Raw genomic sequence first — 22,689 nt, forward strand, 5'->3', positions numbered from 1 at the left:
CCGAGTGGATGATGGCTTGGGAAGGAGATGGAAGGGGAGGCTTTGATATGGGTCAGCTGCTTCCAGGAGACTGAACTCAGACTGTCACCCGCAGGGAGCCAACAGGGTTCAAATTAACAAGACTGAATTGTAAAAATGAGGGATAGAACAGCAGCTATAAACCATCACAAACACACACACACAGTTGCTGAGTGAGTAAGGGTCTTGGCCTATCCCTTCAAAAGGACCCGATTATCGCCAAACCCTTGATGTGTCCAACAGCGGGCCATCCTGCTGGCAGGGCAGAATGTCTGTTGAGATGGAGAGAGAATTATTACCAGGCTGGCTCTGGGTCTGGACACCACTTGATGTGTACCTTTCATCTCCAAAGCCATCTCCCAGGGAAACAATAACCATCCTCTCTCTTTTGAACACTCCAGGTGGGGCAGTAGAGCTGATATGAATTGAGCAGGTGACACATGGTCTTACACATTTTATTCATGTACCAGTCTTTGCTCAATATGTGTGGCAAAACCAATGTCAGCAGATTTGATACATATGCTAACAACCAGTTTGCATGGCTTCTTTTACATTTTAATGGGATTGCTGAGAATGATAGATAAGACCATAGACAGGCAGTAGAGGATTTCTATAGTTGTGTCTTGGGTTACCAATGGCAACATTTCCAGGCTGATGTAATCTAGAACTGCCCTTTGGGATCCAATCTATCAGATCCACATGGCTTCACTCACAGAAAGTTCTGTCACATGACCAATGAAGACAAGACCAAGAATCTAGATATGTTTACATTTATTGTGCAGTGACTTTTATATACATATACATTTTATACACACCTAATTTACATTTAAACTGAAATAAATTAATCTGCTAAGGTTCAAATATTCATCTTTCATGTCAACTTTAGTGCTAATATGTGAGTAGAGTGAGAAAAGGAGCACAATGAATAGTGATCAGGAGATAAATACAGCATGTACGACACAGTTAAAGCCATAATCCACCGTTAGTAAATCAGTGCCACGCAGCTCTAGCTTGCAAGCTAGCTCCAATTTATCTGATTGATGTTCAACCTAACACAGCTAGCTCTGAGTTCTTTGAGCGATCGTCTTACTAACACAGCTAGCTAGCTCTGAGTTCTTTGAGCGATCGTCTTACTAACACAGCTAGCTTTGTCGAGGAGGAGCACTGTCTATCTTGTTGTACTACCACAGTCGAATGGCCAGTTTGGCTAACAGTGGATGTTTAAATTTAAATGTAAAACTACAAAGTGTTTCAATATTTCACGCAGTATTTCATTTGTTAAAAGGTCAAACAACTATTGCACTAAATACTTCTGACAAATTGACACAATTTTAAACAAAAAATATAACAGAAAACACCAAATCTCTATTAAAAAATTACTTTTATAATGAGCAAAGGTGCAATTCATCAGTAGCGTACATTTTGTGTTTGCAAACAATATAAAGAATACAAAATACATTACTATAGGGTCTGTGGCCCTGACAGAGCAGTAAACCACTGGAGATATGCTCTCTCAGGGCCCCTCCCATCCAAGGGCTAGCACACACACTGATCGGCCTGATGCCAGCTACTCAGTGGACTGTAACTGACAGTAAAAACTAATCTACCGCTAGGCTAGCTTATAATAGATACACACCAATACAGACTAGTGTGACATGCCTTACAAACACGTAACAACAAGTAGAGATTTTAGCCTTCCTCACACCATACAGCATAAGCACGTATCTACTATGAGACGATAATAGAGTTCAGTACTAACCACTGGAGGCAGTAATGACTCTACGCTATTAAAGCATGCAGCGTGTTTGAGGATCTACAGTACTCGTCAGTGGTGGTCACTGTGGAGGTAACCGTGGTAACGGTGGATTCCATCTGGACTGTGGCTAGACTGTCTGAGATGGTAAAATCCAGGGCTAAGATTCTTTAGGTCACAATCTCCATGACCAGAGGTCTATTTTCTCCAGGGCTCTTTTCATACATTTTTTTTTGTTTGTTCAGGAGTTGCTGGACCGTATTTAGCCAACCTCCTACATTCAGAGAAACCACCCTGCCCTGAGCCTATGGGCGCTGCACAGCCATCATGCCACCAGCACAAACAGGAGAGTCTGATTATTGCACACAAGCTCTGAACTTGCAGTTGTTCATGCAGATGTATGAGAAATAGCACTACACTCCAGGACCTGTGGTCACTCACTATGTGACATGAATCAGACGCTTCTTTGGAAGACTGTCTACAATACGTTGTTCAGTGGTTGGGAACACACAACTATGTGACACACTCCTTAGGCTCCTACATGGTTAGTATTACACACAGGCTGAGGTTTAGTCTATGGTACTGACAGTTTAGAAAAACCACATGGGAGACTTGACACTAAACTATTGACAGTGATTACATTGCTTTGTTGTGACATCAGTAGAAAAAGAGGTGTGGTCTAGTCTCTAACAGGAAGTGATTATGGCACCGTTGATTTAACCATAATTGCACTGAGGATGAAATAAGACGTGATTCTGTGGGAATCTTGACTACCGCTCTCTTCCTAACGCTTTTAAGACCAAACATCTGGTTACATCCAATCCGTATCCAACATTCCAGACATGGTTTCTGTTAAAACACAAAAACGACACGCACAAATAAAATCCCTGCGCCAACGTAAAGAAGGGGCCCTGGATCTCCAGCGTTCTGCTGGGGGAGCAGAGGAGAACCGTGAAGGGAAACTAGCAACACGTTAAAACTACTCTGCACTCCGCAGTGAGCACAGCAAGCATTTTCCTCAGTAAGTTCATGCACAAATGAACAGGTGAGTGGATAGTAAGGCCCGAAAAACAGTGGATGGGAGGGGTGGGGGGGGGGTTAGATGTCTGACAGGGTGCGGATCCTGGTCCCTCTCCCTGCTCAGGGGGACTGGGATCCAGACCTGTAGCTCTTGAAGCTGCCCAGCAGACTCTGGACCCCCTTCCTGACCCGGCGGGCCACCGAGTCAGTGGGGGGTGTGGGCAGGCAGGAGCCCAGGCTGGGGGGCCGTGCATCCAGACACTTCTGGTAGCGCAGCTGTGGAACACAGGATCAGTGTCTTAACACATGCAGCTCATATAAAGAACATGGTGGTCAGAACCAGTTAACCACCTTCGTCATTGTAACCACAATACTTCATACCAATTAGCTGTTCCACTGATTCATTAAGCTACCTCCTGTGAAACTGCTCAAGTCTAGACAAGTGTGTGTGTGTGTGTGTGTGTGTGAGTGCTCACCATGCAGGCTGCCTGGACGGCCTCACTCAGACTGGCAGCGTTGGGCTCGCACCAGAACATGTGACAGATGAAGTCCCCTGGGCCCTCGGCCATGATGAAGGCGAAGGTGTGGACGTCCTTCCCCACGCCCATGAAGGACAGGAAACGAACCCTGCACTCCGACAGCACTTCCTGCGTCTGGGGAACACACGGGACAGACACGGCCATGAGGGAAACACGCATGCTCCACTGGCCCTTTGATGAATGACAAAGCTTGGCTGTATTTCCTGAGGTCATCCCTCCGCGGTTCATTCGAGAGTGGTGTACCTCTCTGGTGAGTATGGTGAGAGTGGCAGGAGCCACGTTGACAGACACGGGGGTCCAGTCCTGCTTCCCATTGCCGTTCATTGCAACCGCCAAAGCCTCGTTGACTGTGTCCATGCCTGAAACCACAGACCAGAGCAGAAAACATGACTGCCTAGCCTCCAGACACAGATAAATGGCATAGGAACACACACAGCAAAGCAAAGCCACACACTATCACATATACAAAGAGCCTGCCAACTTGTTGGACTGGAGCCCCAGTCAAAGCCACATAGCTCACCAAACTGATATGTGAAGAAGAGCTTTCCTTACCCATGCTTCCCTTACCTACTGGCTTTGCCACAGGTACGTTACCAAGGTAATAGACCAGGAAGCGCTGGAAAAGCTCATTCTTGGGAACAGGGAACTCTGTTGAGAAGGAAAAAAAAAGGATGAACACGACTTTGTGATTGAGGAAAGAGTCATTTGGAGCAGTGCTGCAGTATGAGCAAAACGTGAGCGAGAAGCAGTATTGTACCTTGAACAGGGATGTCCATGGGTTTGCATGGGTCAGAGTTCAGTCTGCTCAGCCCAGGCTTGGTTGATTTCCTCTCTGTCATTATCTAAGGACACAAGGCCAGAGACAGGAGTCAAAGCTCTGTATGGAGAGGTTTAAAGGGACAGGTCAGATGAGAATGTGATTGGGGGGAAACTCACCTTGGAGCACATCTCATGAAGGCTCGTAGCGATGTTCTTGGCCGGGGAGTCACAGCGGAAGACGTGACACTTCAGGACTTGGGTTAGGTTGTCTCTTGCCACATAAGCAAAATCTCTGTACATACAAAAATACATAGTTCATATACAGATGTATGAATGCACATATCACATTATGAAACACATAAGAAGGATGGTACAATACTGCACAGTGCTACTAAAAGAAGCCAAAAATTACTGTACTATACCTTTCCCTGCACACGGCATCAAAATGCAGCAAGAAAGAAAATATAGGTATGTTAAAACAGAGTACGTTCACTATTGCCTGGGCAGAGAACGTCCACAAGGGATTTCCAAAGACCCATAACGGCTGTACCACACACAGACCACCAGGGGGCAGTGGTGAATCACAGCTTTTTTTTATTACCGAATGCAAGAGTTTCTGTGGGATGCAGTGCCTCTCTGCCATGACTCATGACCCAACCAGCTGGATGTGTATTACTTTTAATGGCCCAATTACTACAGTGCAAATACCACCACATACAGCAGTCTAAGATGAGGAAACTCCACTGCATTGCTAATTGGGAAAAGTAAAAACTACCAGCATAATAACAGACTAATCATATGTAATATTTCTAAAGTAGGTGTAAATGTAAGATGAAGTAACTGTTGCATTACTGTTAATACTATAATGCCATATAATATGGCTGTGTAGTCCATAACGGGCTGAGACTGAAACAGGGAATGAACACTGATCTGGTGCAGTGCTGGTAGCGTGACAGGGGAGGTGGCACACTGACCTGCCATTGTCTCTGCCGACGCCCCACACACGGATGCTGTGGATGGGCTGGGAGTGCAGCAGGGTCTGGCCCAGGGGGTCGATCAGGTTCATGGTGTCATTCTCCAGGACCATCAGCATGTCCTTACCCTGGGAAAACAAACAAACAAACACTCCTCATAACACCATCCTCCTGATCCACAAGCCTGTCTGTATCTCACAAGTAAACGTGTGATCGTGATACAGGCCTAGCACTCGATAATATTGGTCAAACTCCCAAGTCTCAAGACAGGCTGGGAGAGCTATTAAAGCTTCAGAGCCTCAGACAGGAAGTCTGCAGTCCCGCCTCTTCCTGTGTGCTCCTCCTCACCTCCCCCCAGATGCCTGCTGTGTCGTGGAGATTGTGTTTGTGGTAAGACAGCTGTCTGATGCAGTTGTTCACGGCAACGCTGCTCTTTCCTGGCGCCATATCCTCTTCGGACATCTCCACCCAGCCCAGGGAGCGCACAGCGAAACACTGGCACGATGCACACACACACACACACAAAGGCAAGCATAGACAGCAGGTGCAGGAGAGAGGACAGAAAGAGGGGAGGGAAACAGTCCAGTTAGGAAAGGGAGGAGTTGTGTTGACATCCATGATCAGACTGAAGACCCTTCCTTCTGGATTAGTGTAGTGACAGATGTGTTTCTGAGAGAGGAAGTCCATGTACTTTAGCCTCCAGATCAGTGCAGAGAGGACCAAGCTTCTCCTCCTCCTCGGAGTGGGAACAGTTATAGCTACACAGAAAAATACAGAGGTAACAGTAAGATTTACAATTGTCGAATGTTACAGCCGACACGATCACTGGTTTGATCTGTTGTCAATTTACTTGAGGTTGATGGAGGCATAGCGCAGAGTTGCTCCCTCAAACTCCTTCAGGCTCTGGTCAGACGCCACCTCTCCCTCCTCCTAAGGAAAACAACAACACTAAGGTTAGATGTGTAAACAACTCTTTCTCCGGGCTCACACATCAACAACTGCTGCCCAAGTTTGGCTAAATCCTAGATGCATCCAAATGGTACGTGTGACCTGATGAAGTACCAATATTGGAAACATTGTCCACGTTGAGTTACCTTCCACGGTTCTTCCTCTACAGCTCCTTCATCCGGGTTAGACATATCCCCCCATGTCTCCTAAGGAGAAGCAAGAATGGTTTCAAATATACATAACAGCAAAGCACAACATGCTAAAGGACAAGCTCACAACCCATGTCCGTGTAGTGCTTTACAGCCTCGGTACGTGTAGAACCTCACCTCTGGTTCGGTCTCCAGGGACATGCTGGAGGACATGATGGAGTCCCCCCCTGGCTTATCCAGGGGGGATGGAGGATCCCACTGGGTGGTTCCTGTGGGGATGTGCCAGTAATACGTGCCTGAGGTGTCTCGGACACGCATCCAGCCTGATGGCAGGTCTGTGTCCGTCTCAAACGCATTGGAATCCCAGAAGGACTCTGGGGAAAGAGGAGAGGAAAAAGGGGTTATAGAGAAGATATAAAGATAAGTGACAAATCATTTAAATAATTCAAACGATCCCTGGATCCTCACTGACCTCTGTTTCCATTGGGCGAGCCTTCAGCAGGGCCATCCTGAGACAGTGCAGTCCAGTTGGATTCCTCATCACTCGACGGGCCGTTCTCATTGGAGAACAGCAGACAAGCACTTCTACCCGTCACGCATCCCTCTTTATCCAACTCCACGTGGCTCTGCTCGGACTCTTTCTTTCCGCTGGTACGAGTCAAGCTCTCTTCGTCTCCTTCAGACTTCTCCTTTTCTTTGTCGTCCTCACCCCCCTCCTTATCCTCGGAGGATTCCAGAGAGTCGATGAGTATTGGATCGTTGAGGAGGGTCTTGGACTCCTCTTCGGTCAGGCCCAGGGCATGGATGGTCTTGGGGGACACGGTGTGTTCCTCGTTCCCCTGTTGCTCTTCCTGAGTGGTGTTCTGCGGTGGGTGATCGTCCTCGTTTCCATTGAGGTTGATGTTGCAGTTGTGGTCCTGGTCCTGGTGCTTCTCTGCTACCTTGCGCAGCTGGTTCTGGCCATCTTTGACCCACTTGGCATTGCTACCAGTTGACTCCTGGTCACCCCAATTGCTGCTGTCATTCAGCTTGTTCTTCAACTCTTCATCCTGTCGCTGGTTGTTGACTACGTATGACACCTCATCATCATGACCACCCATGGTACCATGCAGCAGCCTGGAGAACATGGTGAAAATAGCTTACTGATAACGAAGTAAATAACCTACCTTTTATACTATTCAACGGCACCGCTTTATCTGTTTCAGTGTCGAGCGCTCAACGTTGTGCGAGGTGTAACATATCTTGTCCATTCAATAACTTTGACATTGACACGTATAGAAAGCTACACTGTATGTGACCCAAAGACAGTTAGCAACCATTAGCTCGCTAGCGCATTTTGGCCTTGCCTAGACCCTAACGTATTTGCAATGGAACATCATGTAAGCCATGGAGGGAAGTACAAAAATGTGCAAGCTTTCTACCATTCGAAGGAAACAATGTGTTTTGTGTCCGGTTTTCTTTAGCTTGCATCTGATCAGTCATGGCCCTTGATAGCCATTACCAGCTTGAATTAGCTACTCGTAGCGCACCATCCGCCATCATCAGCAGCACTGCAGCACCCTTGGCACTGGCTAGCATGGCTGAGCTAACGGGCTAGATAGCAAGCAAGCTAGCTACAGTAACGTTAGATCGGAGACAAAAATACTATCACAAAGCGAGATATCTTAAATCTCACCATTGATAATACATTTCACTTACTTGCGATGTTTGTGTCCTTTTTCCAATATATTATCGTTATGGTTACATATTTCCACAAATTGCGGGCATTTTCTGTGATGGCTTGTCTGTGTTGTGGAGTCAAGTGATGGAGATGGAGGCTGGGTCCTGCGTCACTGACTTGTCACGCAGTTGCCACAGTAAGAAAAAAAGAAAAAAACTTATTTGTAACTGCGTTTAGATTTTACATTGCATAGCCGTGCGTGTGAAAATCCACCTACACATATAACAAATAATCGGACATTATATTAATATTCATAAATCACATCAACTTTTTTCCTCACTGCCCAAGTACCGAAGTGCAAAATGAATCGTCCCAAACTGAACTTGACTTGTCCAAAATGTAAATCCTTGTGTTTTTGCATTTTAACATTCTGACATTGGTCTCTACGTTATTTGCAACATTAAGTAATCCATACAGTCGTGGGGCTCAAATCAATATCTGCATTTCAATGTGAATACACAATAGAGCACACCATTTTTATTGTGGGGCTGTAGTAAAAGTTTCTAAAGGTTTGAAAAAAGTTTCTAAAAGGTCTAAATATTTTCTACAAAAAGTTATTAAAGTTTGAAAACATATTTGCATCATTGATGAGTACTCAATGAGGACTTTACTAAAATCTGCTCTGCTTTAGGCTTCTCTGTTCTCTCATCTCCTTTCACTGTGTGTTTCGAAAAAACTTTTGAAAGGTTGAAAAAATATTTTCGGAAAGGTTGAAAGTTTTCGAAATTTACTTTGTAAAAACTTAAATAATCGTTGTCACCATTGAACAGTTATGAAAACTACAAGCCCCTTTGTGTACAGGGATAAACAAGAAGCAAAATATTTTTAGACAAGATGCAGATTTCTCTTTTTAATATACTTTTATATAAATTACATACATTTGTATGGTATAAGACATGCTTGTTTTTGGCTTTTACCCCTGTGATTCAGCACAAACAAGCAAGCTAGTGGAGGTACAGAAAGAATGCATGTTATGAAATAAAAAACAAAGCAGTTTAACTTGATGAGCCAAAGATGGAAATAACCCAGGGGGGGTTGCAACAATGTATTAAAGTAAAAAAAGCAAGCAGAAACAAAGTGACAGATGGCCAAATGTAAATGTTATCTCCTTATTGTCCGTTGCATCTTCATCCTTCTGTGAAATGCTGGAAGTTGCCTGAGGCATAAACACAATGGTGGAACACAAGCAAGCTGGTAAAAGAACAACACAAAGAAGAAGACATGAACACAATGGATTATTCCTTTATGAAATACAAGTGCAACAGCAACCACCAAAGTGAGAATTTCTGATGCAGCAAATAAAGTCACATTTGGCCGGACTTACAGTTCAGCTCAAGGTGATTGCAGAGACAAGTCTAGACAAGGCTGTGGTTTAGGAGGACAACCTCCTAGATTACACATCCCTACAACTCCATGAATGGAGTAACACTGTCAAAGTACACATGTAGACAAATGAATTCCTTTCTTCATCCTAACTCCCTGGAGAACACTGTTGAAACATTTGGTCTGACACAGGCTTACAGCAGAGGCAGTAGTCATACAACCCAATTGCATACATATAACTTGCCCTTAATACGACAAACAAGAAACAAAACAACCAGTTTTTTGTTTTTTTTTACAAGACGAGATTCAGGATCATATAACATGTAATGTTTTCATAAGAGCTTCCATTATCAGATATAGGTATGAGGGCGCAGGCCGCGTTACAGTGTCTGACCTTAGATAGTGAGCCCCCTCCAGAGGTAAAGAAAGGTTCAACATTAAAGGAAGCAGTGGAACACTGACCTCCACAGGTTAAACAGTCACACTGAGACAGACAGAGGCTGCTATTTAGTCCACATGATTGAGAAACGAACAGTCTGGACAGTCAATTCATGATTCCTGCAAGGATGTGATGATGCAACGTAATTCCTGCAAGGACGTGACGATGCAACAATGTCATAGATTTTGAGAATACGAATAAAAATAAGTCTTGGTAAGTCGAGAGGGGGGAGGGAGAGAAATAAAGCTAAATTAAAATAAAACCCAAGAATAAAATAAGTGACTGTTGCGGTTTTCATTTCAGAGAAGTGACAGTGGCGTCGAGAGCAGCAGTAAGTAGTGACAGTAGGAGTTTAAGGCAATACTGGTAAGCACCACATCTCTGGGTGATATTCCCGAGGATATCTGGGGCTTCGTGGTCGGGGTGGTGGTGGTGGGGCATTCAAGGTGAAAAGGCTGTTTCACTTGTCCTGCATCTTTTCTAGGATGGGCACGATCATGTCAAACTTAGGTCTTTTGGCCGGATCTTCATTCATGCAGATCTTCATGAGCTTGCAGATGTGGGGCGAGATGCCAGGCGGGATGGTGGGCCTGAGGCCTTCCAGGGCCACCTTAGGGCAGAAGACCAGACGAGAACATCAGAAGAACTCAGAGAGCAACAAGAACTAACACCAACCCGACCGGTGCCCTCACCTTCATGCCGATTTCCATGTTGGAGAGGTCAGCAAAGGGCACTTCTCTGGTGACCAGCTCCCAAAGCAACACGGCAAAGCTCCACATGTCAGATGACCTTCTGTTGATCTCCTCAGGCTTCTTCTGCAGGGCTGAACATGACGGGGACAGGCGAAAGGATCATTCAAAAGCAACAACCTTTCACAAAGAAATACAAAAATCAGTCCATCTAAACGGAGACCCCCCCCCCCCCCCCCCCCAGCTACGACATGGTGGGAGGCGTACCTTCAGGAGCAACCCAGGCTGGAGAGTACATCCTACCAGGACACTGGAAGGAGAACTTAACATCTGACATGCTAATTCTGGCTGTCATGTCTTCGTCAATCTGTCAACATATTTCAGGGACACAAAGAATTGGTGTGTTACTCACAGAACGCTCTCTGAAACACAATACAATAGGCCACCGACGAACAGATTTGACAAGCCACTGACAGATAACAAAGGCAGAAACAAAGCATTCTGTCATTGGTGGTGAGCTGTTCCAACAATCGCCCTTAGTGAAGCTTCAGGAAGTGTGCGAGCATTTCTCACCATGACACTCTTGCTGTTAAGATAGTGGCGAGGGATCATTGGCTCCAGGGTGTGCAGGAAGGCCATCCCACAGGCGATGTCCAGAGCAAACTTCACCGCTTGTGTCTGGTCAACAACAAAGTCTGGCAGGAGGAGGAGGAGGACACAAACATGTCATCTCGGTCATGCTGGACAGCGTGACCAGGCCAGACCTCTAGAGTGCTGCGCTCTACAGAGCTGTGCGAGGGGGCTGGTACTCACTGGTGCCCTCGTGCAGCACGTTGTAGAGGGAGCCATAGGGCATCCAGTGTGTGATGATGATGGGGTGGGGGGCGGGAGGAGCCTGACAACCCCCCAACATGGGCAGCACGTTTGGATGGGAGAATATCCTGGGATGAGCCCAAGGAGGACAGACAAACACAGTGGGAAGGAGGCAGACAGGAACAGGATCGGGACATGAATAGGATTGCATGGGGGACAATCCAAAATTAAACCAATAGACGTACATACGCGTAAGATTAAATCAATGAAAAGGAAAACATAACGAAAGGATGGCAGACATTTTACTTGGAACATCACATGACAAACATCTTGTCACACAACAATGTCAAAACACTGACTACCTGAGTTTGGGGTACTCTTCGTTGAAGTCTCTGCTCTTCCTGGTGGTCCAGTCTCGAACCTTCAACACTTTCACTACTACCTCGTTTCCCTGCCAACGGCCTTGCCACAACTAAGGAACAATAAGACTGCCTCAGCTCCCAAGGGAACACTCCACATAATGACAAAAGGGCCTTGTACATTTGAGATATTTAATACAAAAGATGTTTACCTCTCCAGACTGGTTCTCATTGATTTTCGCCAGGAGGGAGAGCTGTTTGAAGTCAATGCCAGCATGTTTGTTCAGAGTGCCATTACCTGCATGCCCACAAACACAAGACATGAGTAAGGAGACAAGCTCGAAAGAACTGCTTTTGAAACGTAGAAAACTGGCGTGGGAAAGTTTGCTGCCACATAGTCGAGTGCAAGCGAGGCCGACATGGAAAATGTCCTTGTTCATCCATTCTTTCACACAGAGCTTTATATTTCAACCAGTCCTGCTATGGATCCATTGTGACTCACGTGGTCGAGTCCTGGTGGTGCCTTTCCAGAAGGAGTCCTTGAAGGGAACCTTGCTCAGGCTCTGCCCCATCTTCTCTGCCTTCTCTGAGAGAACCAGACACACCGCACAGTGAACACCACCAAACGACACGGCGGATGGATAAGAAATGAGAAACCAAGGATCTGTTTCTATGAGCTGAAGGTGTGTGGTGATGTGCAGTATGTGTCTAGGAAACGCCACCTTTGAGAAGCTCACGCAGGTGCGGTTTTGCTTTGTCCAGAGGAGTTTCTCCATACTTGTTACAGATGCTAACCTGGGCCCCGTTAGTCACCAGGTCCTGAGGCACACAGAGATCTCGGTTAGGACAGCAAAGTCACGGAAACCCAGACTCCGCAATGGCCACCAGGGGGCGCTACTGACCTCAGCCACCAGGTCCTGTCCCCAGAAGCAGGCGTAATGCAGAGGCGTGTTGCCATGCTCGTTTGCAGTGTTGGTGTCTGCTTTGCACTGGATCAACTGAGGGGAGACAGAAAACAGGAAGAAATCACTCGATTACATCCCAAACAAGGTAGTCCTGTTTGGGTTATACACAGAGGTGTTAAGCCATGTACGACTGGCCTGGTGAGCACCCCTGTCTGCTGACACATACCAAAGGTATTGTAGCATGTCTAATATTAAACCTCATCACAGCTGTGGCCTGCAGCTCTGAAACAGACAACCTGCTGTAGTAGCCGCAAGAGTATAGGGATACCAGTTCTGAAGAGGCTCACACCATGAACCAGGGCTTTACCCTGTATGGATAAGGTATACCTATGTAAACACTAGTGTGGAGCTGATATAAAAGAGGTCAAATTCAAGACTTCTAGTTCATACTTTGAGTGTAACTGTTGATAGGGTGCTAGTATGGGCATGCATTGAGAGGCACTGGTCGCAACTAGTGGAGGTTTTAAAGCCAAGATTACATAGCACATTACCAAACAGCATACACCCATCATTATAAAAAATAAATAAAATAAAGGCTCCCAGTGTTTGCCTCCTTATTGACATGATGGACCTTAGCAGCTCTGATTGCCGTTCAGCCAATTCAGGTTCCTGGGTTTCCCCAGTGAAACACACACATTCTTTATTTGATACCGACGGAGCTAAGAATACCAGGGACAGAGCAGAGACGGATCAGAGAGCACACATCCCCCTGGTGTCGGCCTTCACACTGAGCCCCCACCTTCCCCACGATGTCCCTGTGTCCGTGGCTGGCGGCCAGGTGCAGGGGCGTGTCGTCTCCGCGGTTCATGACGTTGATGCGAGCCCCTCTCATGATGAGCATGTCCACCACGCTGGAGCGCCCCTCCCGGCACGCCCAGTGCAGGGGGCTGAAGCCATGGTCGTCCCTGCGGAAAGAGCAGCACAACTTAGATAACAGCATCCCCCGCCCCCCCCCTTCACGTGCGGTTAGCCTTATCTGCGCACAAGGAGGAAATCGAAACGTGAACTTCTCTCTCTTTGTAGGACAAGAAGCTACACAGAAGCCCATGGACTCACTAAGGCTGTTCTATGTGAAGAGCATTGGAGATTGAATACTGTTGTATTTCTAACAGTCTAATAAAACCTATTTATGCAACGGTCTACGGCCATCTAACCATCTGGAGCCTCAGTTATAAATTATGAGAAATTGCCCCCTACAGCATATCCATAAATGCACGATAAGCAAGTACTTCCTGAGCCTGCTAATGGCTCTGTGCCGGTGTCCAGGCCTGCTGGAATAGTTACAGCCATTGAGTGCCTAAAACGATCAAAAAGCCGATGAGAAAAAGAACAGAGCAGTAAAGGCAGCAGTGAGGGGATTTGGGTACTGTGCTGTACTTCTGCCCAGCCGCAAAAGCAAAATGAAGAAGTGGAAGCAACTGACCCACTAGAATTCTGCTCGTCAATGTCTGCAAGCCTGAAAACTGGTGGAGGGCCAGACCAGCCAGTACTGTGTGTGTGCGTGAGAGAGAGAGCGAGAGAGATCCCAGACTCTCCAGCTCAGATGCAGTGACAGGGACATGTCTCAGACAGGAACCTCGGTGACAGGAAAGTGACTGGCACCTTAATACAGCGTCTCAGACATCGCCCTGAATGACAACCATGGCAATGACTACTACTACAACTCGTAGCAAGACAGATAGGCCAGAGGACAAGGTCAAAATGTGTGTGAAAACAGAGCTATGCTGTAGTAGAAAGGCAGTCAGGAAGGGGAGGGATGCAATTGTGCAATTCACAGCTGTCCTTATAAGGATTTGGAAGACTTCCTTCACCACTTTGCACAGTCAAATCTGCACAACACACACACACACACACACACACACACAACTACACTTGGAGCATGACTACAGCTGCTGTGTGTCATTATTTCATCATGCATTTGTCTGGGTCCCTCCCCCCTCCGTCTTCTGTTTCTTCTCACTGGCCTTCGTCACCTCTTCCTTCTCCAGAGGCTCTCTGATCAGAAGCCTTCCAGCTGCCCCTCCAGCTCTCTCTGTCTGTGGACGGCTGGGGAGGAAAAACAGAGACTCTTCTCTGTTTCCTTAACTCATTTCAATATAACTCGGATGTCGGGCTAAAAGTTACATGCGCCAACCAAGTGATCCTCAGAAATAAAAGTCCTGCACTTGTTCTGCAGTTGAGGGAGGGAAACAATGTTTGGAGCACTGAGGGAGTATTGTGATGGAAGCACCCACACACACAGGCGGACTGTGTTGAAGAAAACCCAGCATCAATGAGGCCCTCAGAGACCCTCCATGAGGGCTTATGGGAGACCTGCTGTAGCTAGCCTGGATCTCATCAGAGCACAACAGGCCCCTCCAGATATCAGGGAGCTCCCAGCAGAAACCAGCGGTTCCGGAAGAGCCCCTCCAGCGCTAGACGATGAGTCCAGGCGTAGAGGCACACCGCACCCCCCCGTGATGGGTCAGGATGCCTAGCTCTGCCCGGGGAGCCGGTGGAGACGGAAGGTTGGGGGGGGGAAGGGGGTCTCGTCATACTGTTGAGGTGCATAGGGGACTCTCCAGCCCTGCCCCCCCCCCTTCCTCTCTCTCTGAGTGGGGTTATTTCAGGCAGATCCACCTGCCAACAGGGCTCAGACAGTCTGACGGTGGACACCAGGGATGAGTCTCCTGTACTGTATATCTCAGCACTGACATCACCGTGAACTCAAAAGACGGCCACAAATTTCGACAGATACAAATTCGCTTCATGTAGCCTAAACACCCACCCACACAAGCCATACACACATCTAGCCTATTAAATGAGGAATCAAGTCACCACTTAAGACAGGCATTCACATCAGGTGACTTACTACAGAGAGATCATGCAGTAGAACTGGACTTCAACGTGACCTGCAGCTGGCTACAGTGGACTCCAGCTGTCTTCACACCCCAGTCCAAACCAGTTCCTCTCATATAGACCAACATGGTGACCCGCCGTCCCAGATCGAGGGGGCTGTCTGTTTGTCTGCTCCCTGCCAAATAGTCAGTGCCGGGGGGGGTAAATATAAAGCAGCTTTCTTCCTGTATACAATTCCAATGGTCCTAACCCAACAAGGAGCCTCAAAGCAAACAAAATGGCAAACAGAACAGATTTTTATGTCTACAGATTATCTTGTGGGTTTACTTATACTATAAATAGGCTACTGCTACCATGGTCTTTCACGCCACTCTGGTATACGACACACAGTAAAACTGTCCACGGCAGAACACACACACACACAGAATACAAACAGGGTATTATATGGAGGGGGTTGGGCAGGCGGACTAATGGTTTGCCATTTTCACAGCAATTCACCCAAAGAGACAAAGGAAACATTTTGATCAAACTCCACCTTTAAAGGAAAAGAGGCAACAAGAAAATAAACTAGTACAAGTCATTTGTGGACCAACCAAGCGACCAACCAGCAGCTGAAAAGAAAAGTAATCAAGTGTACATGTTTCTTTTTACTGCACCCTCATTGGGCTATTTTCACTATAATTGACCTTTCCATCTAGGAGGAAACATATAGGAGACATTAGCGACACTATCTAATACCACAGGGAGAGCAGCACAGGAAACAGAAGAATGTAGAAGAGGAAGGTGATATTCTCTGCTACTGCCGCAGAGCATTCCTCGGTGGAAAGCTCCGACACACATACCAGCCCTCGCTCTCACCCACACAGGAGAACTCTCCCTCCTCCTCACACTGGGTCTTGCCCACAACAATACTCCTCCCCTTCTTCCCTGCTCATTTTGGGTGGGTTGTAGACGGTTCCCTGGAGGCTTGCGTGTTATTCCTTGTAAGGAGATTCAGCATACCACTACTACGCTCTGCACAGCATGCACGTGAGCACAGTGAGGCTACCATTAGCGAGCACACAAAGGCCCATACTTCTACCAACACAGCTACTGCCGTGACTTGGGAAGAGATGAGGGAGACATGTGTTCAGTGCAACTGGTTGTGACCATTTGAATTGTGGGCTTTAAAATCCATGCAATCTCAGTTAATGCAGGGCCTGAACCCCCCAGTGTAGTGTCTCCTACTAGGATGACATATATCAGCCAGTCAGGAAGGCCTCACTCACACACAATCAACTAATGGAGATGTTTGGCAGATGTAAGGGCGGATACTGTATTGCTGTGGTCATTCTCATTCACACAGCCTATCTCTTATACATGGTCAAACAGCAGCATACGGGCTACATGAAAGTGACATGTGCAATGCTTTAAAAAAAATACAGATTTATTACATGGATGAGCGTGAAAGAGTTTGGCCACAGTACTGAAATCTCCAACTGTGTGCAGTAGTAAACAAACTAAGTCTAGGCCTACATATTAACACCTGACACAACTGCCTCAGAGATAATGCCTTTAAGGTTAGTTATTACGGGCCTCTGCGAATTTTCCAATGCTGAGACACATCTGAACCAAAGACCAAAAAAGCAACATCCTCTTCTAAGGTCAGTCTGGGAGACCCATCAGGTCTGTTGTGCTTCCCCTACATCACCTGAGGATCCAGAAGAGGATGTCCTCTCATACTGATGAGCCTATAGGCCTATAGGTCTGGAGGCTTGACACACAGTCACACAGGCCTGCCAGATGTCTCTGTCAAGAGGCAATTAAGAAAGACCGAAAGCACAAGACCCCCTTCTCATCCCTGCCAACCTCCAATACCCTGATCACACATACAAGTCAACGAACTAAGAAACTAAAGAAAGTGTTCACGAGAAAAACAAGCAAACAGCAGGCATTCCATTTGAAGATGTTTGCCAGATTATTATTTTTTTTGCTTTATTTTAAGATCACATTCCAGGCCAAGTCATGTGTCCGGAAGGAAGTGGGTTCAAATCGCAGGTCATGACCACACAGATGTGGACAGACAAGCTGAGAGCCCAGCCCCAGTGTGGGGTGGTGCCCTTAGCGTCAAAGAGATAACGACAGAGTAATTAGCCTTTGATATTACTTATCTGTTCTCTGTAATGTGAGTGTAAATCAAAAAGACCTTTCCAGGTTGTTGTGCATAGATGAACCGTGTGTGGGTCCCTCTGGGATGTTTTCCCATTCCATCAGTGTGGAACTAATTATGTGCTGATAACTCAAGGCACTAACAGAACTGGATCAGGGGGTAACAGATAGAAATAACCTTCCCTAGAGTTGCTCAAATGGTTTATGGGATGAGTAGCGTGTCATGACCCAGAGAAATGAGTGATCAGGAAGGGTGCGATCCCTACTGTTAGGCGTGTCCATGTGATGGTAACATGTGATTTATTTTTTGTGATACAACACCCATAGTGTGTATTACACAGTGTATATTACACATACGGATATGCATTTCACAACCTCTACCAGTGCTGCTGTGCTTTCTTGTTAAGATGACTGATGACTTGGACTCACCCTTGGTTGAGGTCGTTCTCTGTGTTGTCTAACCATAGACGAACCGCCACTGCATTGCCTTCCCGGCACTGGGTGAAGATATCATCCATGTTTCACTCTTCTGCTAGCTCACACTCACAGGGGCAGCTATAGGACTGAGGAGGACCGGGACCAACTAGAGAGGCTACCAGAAGAATTCAGGGCTAGCCTGGAGAGCATTCGTCCCTCTGCAGACAGAAAACAGCTACAGTCACTGATACTGACCGAGTGGCTCAGCTACACTTTGAAGATCCTAGAAAACAAACGGGAGCATAGATAAATATTATTACATTGTGAAAACCGGCCATGTACACTCTTGTGACTCAGTCCTAGATTTGCAACATTAATGTGAAACAAAAAGTGTCCTGCGACACACGGGGAGAAAACACTGCAGTCCAGATGCAGAGAAAATGCTGGGCCTGAAGCTGTCACCTGTTGGGTGGGTGTGAAACGCAGCCAACCTTGATTAATCGACACGAACTTCGAACTTCTTATGACTCACATCACTTCTTCTAAAACAGGCAGATGACTAATTGCTTAGCTGGAATTTTAACTTAACATTACAAATAACATAATTAACTAACGTCAAAGATTTGTTGAGCAAATACAGAATAACACTACTGTGCTCTATAACCGTTAACTATCCTAACATAACGTATTGAGCCATTCATTGTAGCTAGCTGCAGCAACGCTCCTTAGCTTGCAAGCTAGCTGGCCTCTGCTTCTATAGGACTGCCCGAAGCAAAGTTTTGAATCACTGTACTGGGTTAGCTAGTTCGGATAACAAACAGGTTCTCTTTTAGCAACATATAACTTTTTTTTTACTGAATAAGTCTCTTTCTACGACAGCTAACGTTAAAGGCTGTCTAACTTTAGGTCTGATCGATAGCTACGTTAGCTCGCTTGACGCTAGAGACCATGGTTAATTTTTTCTGCCTCCAGGCTACAGTCCAGACTGTCTTTGACGAAACCGGACGCAAGAAGCACTTCTTTGCCTGACTAGCCAACATCAACCGGGAAATATAAAGACATTTGATAGCCTACGGCAACATAACTTACCCAATAAGTTCTGACAGACAGTGTAACTTATAATGTAAGTATAATGTTGAACAGAAGTGAGGAATCACGCAAATCTCCAAGATTGAAGCATAGAATGTCTTGCTACGTCCCCAGTGTCCACACCCTCGCTCGTCATGAGAAAATAGTGCCTGGTCCACAAATCCTAGCGATGTAGCACCCTCTATCGGATAACATTGCCTCAAAAATAATGTTACCGGGCTGTCCAGAGGTGGACCCCCTACTGGTTTGTTAGTCTCCAAGCGGGCGTTGACGAAGAGAAGGTCCCCGTCCGTATGGCTTGACTTAGCCACGTGACACAACAGCTCTATATTTCATACAAATCAATACACCTTACCTTGCCCAACGCTCATTCCTTCGGGGCATGTTTTTATAAACGCAGACCAAATTGATGCATTTAGGCAAGAGCGTATCTCTATAAAGACACTATATCCTGTGATGTGTTTGAATTTTTTTGAATTTTTGTGATTTGGGCAAAAAAGTTAATTAATCCAACTATGTGTTTGATAATAAAATGTATTCGATATAAATGTGAAAGTTTGTCATTAACTGTTTTGTAGTTGTGGACTTGTGGTCAAAACGGATCTATTTAGCATAATGAAGTTTGGACTGGTAACGAGGAATTGTAGTTGAAGTATTGGGAAACTCATATCCCATTGTCTTTGCGGTGGAGGCAGCGTCATTTTCCTGCGCCAAGTTTAGCTCCTGCTCACATGCGCTGTTTGTGAGGGTAATCAAACGTGGTTTTATCAAACATATATAGATTTTTTTACCGCTTTTATCCGGTAGATACACGTTGTATTGCGTTGCCATTTGACAGGTAAGTCATTTTACAACTTAGTATTTGAGATCCATCGCAAAACATTGAAAGCTAAACATCTTAATTTCAAAACTGATAAAAAATTTACTCGAAGCTATGTCAATTTCATATTTCTTCTACTACCACTTAATTTTAACTTGTGTATGGCTCACAGCAGCGGATTTCTGATTTATTCCCCCGTCACGGCTTAAATTTCGATTCAAGCATGTTCGCTGAGGAAGACGAGTGGAACGATGAGCCCGAAGCCAAAAATCTAACCACAACACTCTTCAGCAATCCCAAAACCGATAGCGCCAATGCAAAGGTCAGTTTATACCTGAATTCAGGATAATTCACCTCAACTAGGTAAACATCTCACCTAAACTAGGACAAGTTGGTAGTTGATACTGACTCTGCTCATCCCACACTGAAGTTACAGAGCGTGGGAAAGAAGAGTCTGTTACGAACTCTCCAGAAGCTTGGATCTGTACCGGACTGGACCAAGACAGGGGTCACGAGGGAGGGCAGTGACAGCGAACCAGAAGCTGTCCCTTCACAACCCAAAAGGAAGAAACGAATTAAAAGACGCAAGAGAGGAGCAGCCAAAAGAGAAGAAGCTGAGAAGGACAGTGGAGAGACCAGTGTCAAAGAGGAATCAGTTGTGATAGCAGCTAAGAAACCAAAAATATCAGGTCAGTTAAGAAAAATATATTTTTATAGAGTTTAAGTTCCTCTGAACTGCTGGATTCATGATTGGATTAATGATTCATGATGTGTTGTTGCTATTACGGTGCTATGTTCTGTCTGCCTTCAGGACCCACAGAGGTAAAGAGTTCAGGGGACGAGGTCAAAAAAACTGAATTAAATACAGGCACACTAACCCGAAAGCAATGGAGAAACAAAATGAAGAACCAGAAGAAAAAAATAGGTAAAAATAAATACCTTCCAAATGGACAACGTAAGCAGGAAGCTGTCAAACCAGCCAACCAGAACCCCAAGGTAGGACAAGAAGTGAACTCTGATGTTAAAGATGAAAAACCTCCAACACAAAAACCCAACCAACAGACAGTGGGCAGCAGGGAAACATCAAAAAGGAAAAAAGTCCAAGAAGGTAATAAGATCACTCCCATAGTAGACAAAGAAACACTCACATATTGTAAAAATGACAATAACCTTAAAAAGGCAGCAAAAAAGACTAAAGGAGGAGGCCACGTTAGTGGCGTTGCACTAGAACGCTCAGACCAACTGAAACAGGAAGTGGGAACAGTTCCCTATGGGAACAGGGTGGAAGAGCAACCAGGACCCAGTAAGAGGAGGAGCCAGATAGAAATCAGAGCGCATGGGCGCAAGGTGGAGAAGCTAAGGAGACTTCTGCAGGTCCAGGGTTCAGACCGCAAGGACGAGCCCACGGAAAAGGAACAGGAAGAGGTGATGGCGCCGCAGGTTCCTGCTGATCGCTCGTCTATTCTGAGGTCCCGTATGCAGCAGCGCCTGGAGGCTGCTCAGTTCCGCTATATCAACGAGGTGCTGTACACCACGTCCAGCGGCGAGGCCAAGCGCATGTTCAGACAGGATCCCGAGGCCTTTGGGATCTACCACAAGGGGTTCACTGCACAGGTCAAGAGATGGCCTGCTAACCCCGTGGACAGCATCATCTCATCCATACGGCACAAGTTAGTCACCATGGCAAAATACTTGACTCATGTATTTTCAGCACATCGTTTAGTTTGTATTCAAATTTGGTACCTTTGATCTATATTGGTTATCTCATTCTTTGTTTTGTAGTCATGTATTTCCTTGGTTCCAGACCTTCGTCTCTGGTAGTCGCCGACTTTGGGTGTGGGGACTGCAAGATCGCCAGCAGTGTGAAGAACAAAGTACACAGCTTTGACTTGGCACCCGTCTGTGACCAAGTTACAGTCTGTGACATGGCCAATGTGAGTTTGACCTCAGAATGCAGTAATGGCAAAGTCGATATACAGTTCTGTTTACAATTTATGTTTCAGGTACTGTTCACATTTTCAACTTAGTGATTATATTTAATGTTCTATGCTATCCGTTGTTCACCTGTCAACAGGTACCTCTTGACGATGCTACTGTAGATATAGCTGTGTTCTGTCTGTCCCTGATGGGGACCAACCTGGGAGACTTCCTTGTTGAAGCTAACCGTGTGCTGGTGATGGGGTAAGGGGTAATGCTTTGCAAGAAAAGTTATGCGCAGATGTGTAATTTTCACATTTCATTGCAATCCAGCCGCCATTAAAGAAAGTTTCTACGTCCTTTTCCAGGGGAATGCTTCAAATTGCTGAAGTGGCGAGCAGATTTGAAAATGTGCGAAGCTTTATGAGTGCAATGGCCAGTTTAGGATTCAAGTTGGTTTCCAAGGTACTTATTATCTTTCATATACCTGTGTAAGTGTATGGTATGTTCTGGAAGAAAAATACATCACCGTTATAACTTTGTATTCTGCTTTCATCTTCCTCAGGACACAGAGAACAGTCACTTCTACTTGTTTGAGTTTGTGAAGACAGCAGAAGCACCAGAGAATGTCAAGGCAGGATTAGAGCTGAGGCCCTGTCTGTACAAGAAACGATGAGAGCAGTGGGAAAAGGCACCAGCTGGTGAATAAGCAAATGGTCATTTGGTTTTTCCATGATTGTATAGATTGTTCTGAGGTTTTGACCACCAGAAAATGTTATAACATGATTCCTTTCTTACATTTTAGAGTTTTGCATTGTATTCTTCAAAGAAATGTTGACTGGAAACATTGTTTATTATAGAAAATGTATTTTGTTGTCATACATTTGTAAAGGGTAATGTCTGATTGTTTAACTTATAAGAATTAAAACCCAGGACAAAGCATTCTTATAAGAGTTTCCTCGATAAAGTCTTCTGAAACCTCGAGTCTTTCT

At 45.8% G+C, this 22,689-nt stretch overlaps 3 protein-coding genes across 10 annotated transcripts; 1 reads left to right on the forward strand and 2 right to left on the reverse strand.

Annotated features, from left to right (window-relative positions):
- Window positions 1-780: 780 nt before the first annotated feature.
- On the reverse strand, window positions 781-7,974 carry LOC136951864 (amyloid beta precursor protein binding family B member 1-like). 4 transcript variants are annotated; one of them, XM_067246501.1, is made up of 14 exons: window positions 7,859-7,974; window positions 6,633-7,276; window positions 6,338-6,534; window positions 6,158-6,217; window positions 5,914-5,993; window positions 5,755-5,821; window positions 5,412-5,558; window positions 5,064-5,191; window positions 4,267-4,381; window positions 4,088-4,172; window positions 3,898-3,978; window positions 3,574-3,689; window positions 3,268-3,444; window positions 781-3,067 (listed from the first exon to the last, which is right to left on the reverse strand). In XM_067246501.1, exons 2-14 carry the CDS (start codon window positions 7,258-7,260, stop codon window positions 2,912-2,914), a joined length of 2,037 nt encoding a protein of 678 aa, XP_067102602.1. In that variant the 5' UTR covers window positions 7,261-7,276; window positions 7,859-7,974; the 3' UTR covers window positions 781-2,911. The 4 variants fall into 4 exon arrangements, with proteins under 4 accessions (XP_067102602.1, XP_067102600.1, XP_067102601.1 ...); XM_067246499.1 differs by having other exon boundaries at window positions 3,883-3,978; XM_067246500.1 differs by having other exon boundaries at window positions 5,058-5,191.
- A 741-nt stretch (window positions 7,975-8,715) lies between these two features.
- On the reverse strand, window positions 8,716-19,074 carry LOC136951642 (integrin-linked protein kinase). Of its 4 annotated transcripts, none has more exons than XM_067246169.1 (13): window positions 18,961-19,074; window positions 17,884-18,089; window positions 13,208-13,373; window positions 12,406-12,501; window positions 12,226-12,322; window positions 12,006-12,089; window positions 11,716-11,801; window positions 11,507-11,616; window positions 11,145-11,272; window positions 10,905-11,026; window positions 10,599-10,698; window positions 10,335-10,465; window positions 8,716-10,252 (listed from the first exon to the last, which is right to left on the reverse strand). In XM_067246169.1, exons 2-13 carry the CDS (start codon window positions 17,970-17,972, stop codon window positions 10,103-10,105), a joined length of 1,359 nt encoding a protein of 452 aa, XP_067102270.1. In that variant the 5' UTR covers window positions 17,973-18,089; window positions 18,961-19,074; the 3' UTR covers window positions 8,716-10,102. The 4 variants fall into 4 exon arrangements, with proteins under 4 accessions (XP_067102270.1, XP_067102269.1, XP_067102271.1 ...); XM_067246168.1 differs by having other exon boundaries at window positions 17,884-18,154; XM_067246170.1 differs by lacking the exon at window positions 18,961-19,074 and adding an exon at window positions 18,334-18,356 and having other exon boundaries at window positions 17,884-18,154.
- Window positions 19,075-19,670: 596 nt separating this feature from the next.
- Window positions 19,671-22,673, forward strand: rrp8 (ribosomal RNA processing 8). 2 transcript variants are annotated; one of them, XM_067246166.1, is made up of 8 exons: window positions 19,671-19,798; window positions 20,003-20,102; window positions 20,211-20,469; window positions 20,592-21,450; window positions 21,585-21,714; window positions 21,855-21,961; window positions 22,066-22,162; window positions 22,263-22,673. In XM_067246166.1, the coding sequence occupies exons 2-8, from the start codon at window positions 20,004-20,006 to the stop codon at window positions 22,371-22,373; spliced, it is 1,662 nt and encodes a 553-aa protein (XP_067102267.1). In that variant the 5' UTR covers window positions 19,671-19,798; window position 20,003; the 3' UTR covers window positions 22,374-22,673. The 2 variants fall into 2 exon arrangements, with proteins under 2 accessions (XP_067102267.1, XP_067102268.1); XM_067246167.1 differs by having other exon boundaries at window positions 19,718-19,798; window positions 19,953-20,102.
- The last annotated feature ends 16 nt before the right edge of the window (window positions 22,674-22,689 follow it).

The sequence above is a fragment of the Osmerus mordax genome, chromosome 11, assembly GCF_038355195.1.
Source record: "Osmerus mordax isolate fOsmMor3 chromosome 11, fOsmMor3.pri, whole genome shotgun sequence".
Classification (NCBI taxonomy): Eukaryota; Metazoa; Chordata; class Actinopteri; order Osmeriformes; family Osmeridae; genus Osmerus; species Osmerus mordax.

Coding starts and splice junctions, on each gene's coding strand:
- LOC136951864 (XM_067246498.1), bottom strand. CDS start 7,260: ATGGGTGGTCATGATGATGAGGTGTCATACGTAGTCAACAACCAGCGA. Junction 4,173..4,266: donor TTCATGAGATGTGCTCCAAG/GTGAGTTTCCCC, acceptor TTGTGTCCTTAG/ATAATGACAGAGAGGAAATC. Junction 3,445..3,573: donor TCACCATACTCACCAGAGAG/GTACACCACTCT, acceptor TGTGTTCCCCAG/ACGCAGGAAGTGCTGTCGGA.
- LOC136951642 (XM_067246169.1), bottom strand. CDS start 17,972: ATGGATGATATCTTCACCCAGTGCCGGGAAGGCAATGCAGTGGCGGTT. Junction 11,802..12,005: donor CACCACCAGGACTCGACCAC/GTGAGTCACAAT, acceptor GTGGGCATGCAG/GTAATGGCACTCTGAACAAA. Junction 11,617..11,715: donor ATGAGAACCAGTCTGGAGAG/GTAAACATCTTT, acceptor ATTGTTCCTTAG/TTGTGGCAAGGCCGTTGGCA.
- rrp8 (XM_067246166.1), top strand. CDS start 20,004: ATGTTCGCTGAGGAAGACGAGTGGAACGATGAGCCCGAAGCCAAAAAT. Junction 20,103..20,210: donor CCGATAGCGCCAATGCAAAG/GTCAGTTTATAC, acceptor CCCACACTGAAG/TTACAGAGCGTGGGAAAGAA. Junction 21,451..21,584: donor ATCTCATCCATACGGCACAA/GTTAGTCACCAT, acceptor CCTTGGTTCCAG/ACCTTCGTCTCTGGTAGTCG.